The following is a 2,998-nucleotide window of genomic DNA, read 5'->3' as shown; positions in this document are numbered from 1 at the left end:
GGAGGAAAAGCAAAGTGATGAGCGTCGGCCGTGGGCTGGCCCTGCCGTGGGACTCACCCCGACGTCCGTCCGTCCGTCCGTCCCCACCGCCCGCAGTTCTGGCAGCACAGCGAGTGGCTGGACGTGGTGGTCGATGACCGGCTGCCCACCTTCAGGGACCGGCTGATCTTCCTGCACTCGGCCGACCACAACGAGTTCTGGAGCGCCCTGCTGGAGAAGGCCTACGCCAAGTGAGTGCCGCCCGCTCCCTGCCGGCCACCCCCTCCCGGGGCCGCCCCCCTCCCGGGCCTTCCCCTGCCCCTTTCTATGGAGCAGGGAGACTCAGCTCGGGGTCCCCGGTGTGGGTCCCGGGCCCACCTGCTGGGGGCGCACTCAGGGCTGGAGGTGGGAACGGAGAGGCTCCAGCACAGTGTGCCCCCCGCCCCCATCTCTCCCTGTGTCAGGAATCTGACCTCAGCAGGGGCTGGGAGGGTGGGCAGAGGGTGATGCTGATGTGCTTGGAACAGCTGGTCCTGCTGCCACTGCCGCCAAGCGCTGGGGCGGCTCACACATCTGGCCACGAACCACGTGGATGTTGACGTCAACGTTTCCCCCCTTCACGATGCTCCTTTCTTTCAATTTTTAAAAAATATATTTGTATTGCCGAACCAGTTTGGCTCAGCGGATAGAGCGTCGGCCTGCGGACTGAGGGGTCCCAGGTTCGATTCCGGTCAAGGGCATGTACCTTGGTTGCAGGCACATCCCCAGTAGGGGGGCGTGCAGGAGGCAGCTGAGCGATCTCTCTCATCGATGTTTCTAACTCTCTATCCCTCTCCCTTCTTCTCTGTAAAAAATCAATAAAATATATTTTAAAAAAGATATATTTGTATTGATGTCAGAGAGGAAGGGAGAGGGAGAGAGAGAAACATCCATGAGGAGTGAGAGTCATGGACCGGCTGCCTCCTGCACATTCCCTACTGGGGATCGAGGTCACAACCCGGGCATGTGCCCTTGACCGGGAATCGAGCGGTGACCTCCTGGTTCCTAGGTCGACGCTCAACCACTGAGCCGCGCGGCCGGGCTCCACGCTGTCCTTCCCCTTCCAGGCTGAACGGGAGCTACGAGGCGCTGAAGGGCGGCAGCGCCATCGAGGCCATGGAGGACTTCACGGGGGGCGTGGCCGAGACCTTCTCCACGAAGGAGGCGCCCGAGAACTTCTACGAGATCCTGGAGAAGGCGCTGCAGCGGGGCTCCCTGGTGGGCTGCTCCATCGACGTAAGTCGCTCCCGTCCGGGGCACAGCACTGAGGTCAGAGGTCAGGGCCAGGTGCCCGGCCACACCCACGAGGAACAGGACTTGCAGTGGGGGAGGAGGTACAAATTCTAATTAAATGTTCGTTTATTTTAATTAAAGCAAAAGCTTTTGTTTAAGGTTTTTGGGTGTTTTTTTGTTTGTTCATCCTCACCCGAGGATATCTTCCCATTGATGTTGAGAGAGAGTGGAAGAGAGAGGGAAAGAGAGAGAGAGAAACATCGATGTGAGAGAGGCACATCGATTGGTTGCCTCCTGCTTGCACCCCAACCCAGGTCGGGGGACCTATAACCAAGGTACGTGCCCTTGGCTGGAATCGAACTCGGGACCCTTCAGTCCGCAGGCCGATGCTCTATCCCCTGAGCCAAACCGGCCAGGGCTGTTTAATGTTTTTCAAATGACAAAGGGAAGACATACTTGCCGTGTCAGGTAGATCGAGCCTGAGGTACCTGAAGGCACGTGTCTGTCTGCCTCCCTCAGGCCAGCCCCGTGCTGCCTGGTGCGTGCCCGGCACAGCCCTCCCTCCCTCATACAAACGGACACGCACATCTATGCACACACAGGTGGGCTGGCGTGATTTCCCTAAATCGCATCTTACCACGAATACCTTTTCAAAACTTGTTGACTTTGCATTGTGTATCGTGCAAAAACCTGTCAGTCGATAGAAGAAATATAACAGCATTTAAAATAATTTCAATATTAATATATTCTGATTGATTTCAGAGAGAGGAAGGGAGAGGGAGAGAGAGATAGAAACATCAATGATGAGAGAATCATGGATCGGCTGCCTCCTGCAGGCCCCCCACTGGAAATTGAGCCCACAACCCGGGGATGTGCCCCGACAGGTGAATGTGCCCCACCTCCTGGTTCGTAGGTCGATGCTCAACCACTGAGTCCCGCCAACCGGGCAAATAATTTCCTTATTTTGATACAAGCGCACACATGTCATTGCACCCCCGTGTGTTTTTGAGACCTACTCAAGTTTCCTGTTTCCTGTGGGAACTTATTCTTTACTCTCGAGTGTTTGTCTCCCCTGCGTCTCCCAGTGTGTGGCACAGGGTGGCTCCTCGCTGCCCGTTTGGTGCATGCGATTTGGTTCAAGTTCGTGCTCCCGTGTGATGGGGACGGTCAACTTGTTCTGTTTGGAGGCAGGAGAGTAAACTGACCGATAGAGCCCCAGCTGGGGCCGGGGTCTCCTGACCCGGAAGAGACGGGGACTTGGTGAATGTCGCCGCTCGCCGCCCTCGGGTGTCCTGTGTCCCCGTTTCACGCGCCCTGGACCCAGAGCCCTCACCTCGGGGACAGGAGCGGCTGGGCCGGGCACGGAGCTGGGTCCGGCCAGGGAGCCCAGGCTCCGGCTTGACTCACACCACGGGTCCCACGCGGCTGCCCTTTTGTGTTTCAGATAAAAAATTCTGCGGAATCGGAAGCCCGGACGCCCTTTGGCCTTATTAAGGGTCACGCCTACACCGTGACAGGAATTGACCAGGTGGGTGACATGATGCCGGTCCCTGGTGCTAACTTAGTGCCTCACAGAGGGGTCCCGGGTTCGATTCCCATCAAGGGCACATGCCCGGGTTGCAGGCTCGATCGCCAGTAGTGGGCGTGCAGGAGGCAGCCCCGATCCATGATTCTCTCTCCTCATGGATGTTTCTATCTCTCTCTCCCTCTCCCTTCCTCTCTGAAACCAGTAAATATATATATATAT

General features: G+C 57.2%; 1 protein-coding gene across 1 annotated transcript in view; it reads left to right on the top strand.

Moving 5' to 3' along the window:
- The window catches only part of CAPN9 (calpain 9), a 41,813-nt gene that overhangs the window by 27,621 nt on the left and 11,194 nt on the right, over window positions 1-2,998 (top strand). The window contains exons 5-7 of the mRNA XM_014535958.1: window positions 97-230; window positions 1,086-1,254; window positions 2,696-2,867. Coding sequence (XP_014391444.1) covers window positions 97-230; window positions 1,086-1,254; window positions 2,696-2,867 — 475 coding nt within the window. The remainder of the gene's footprint in view (window positions 1-96; window positions 231-1,085; window positions 1,255-2,695; window positions 2,868-2,998) is intronic.

The sequence above is a fragment of the Myotis brandtii genome, unplaced genomic scaffold, assembly GCF_000412655.1.
Source record: "Myotis brandtii unplaced genomic scaffold, ASM41265v1 scaffold1026, whole genome shotgun sequence".
NCBI lineage: Eukaryota > Metazoa > Chordata > Mammalia > Chiroptera > Vespertilionidae > Myotis > Myotis brandtii.
This window is presented reverse-complemented; position numbering and strand designations above follow the sequence as displayed.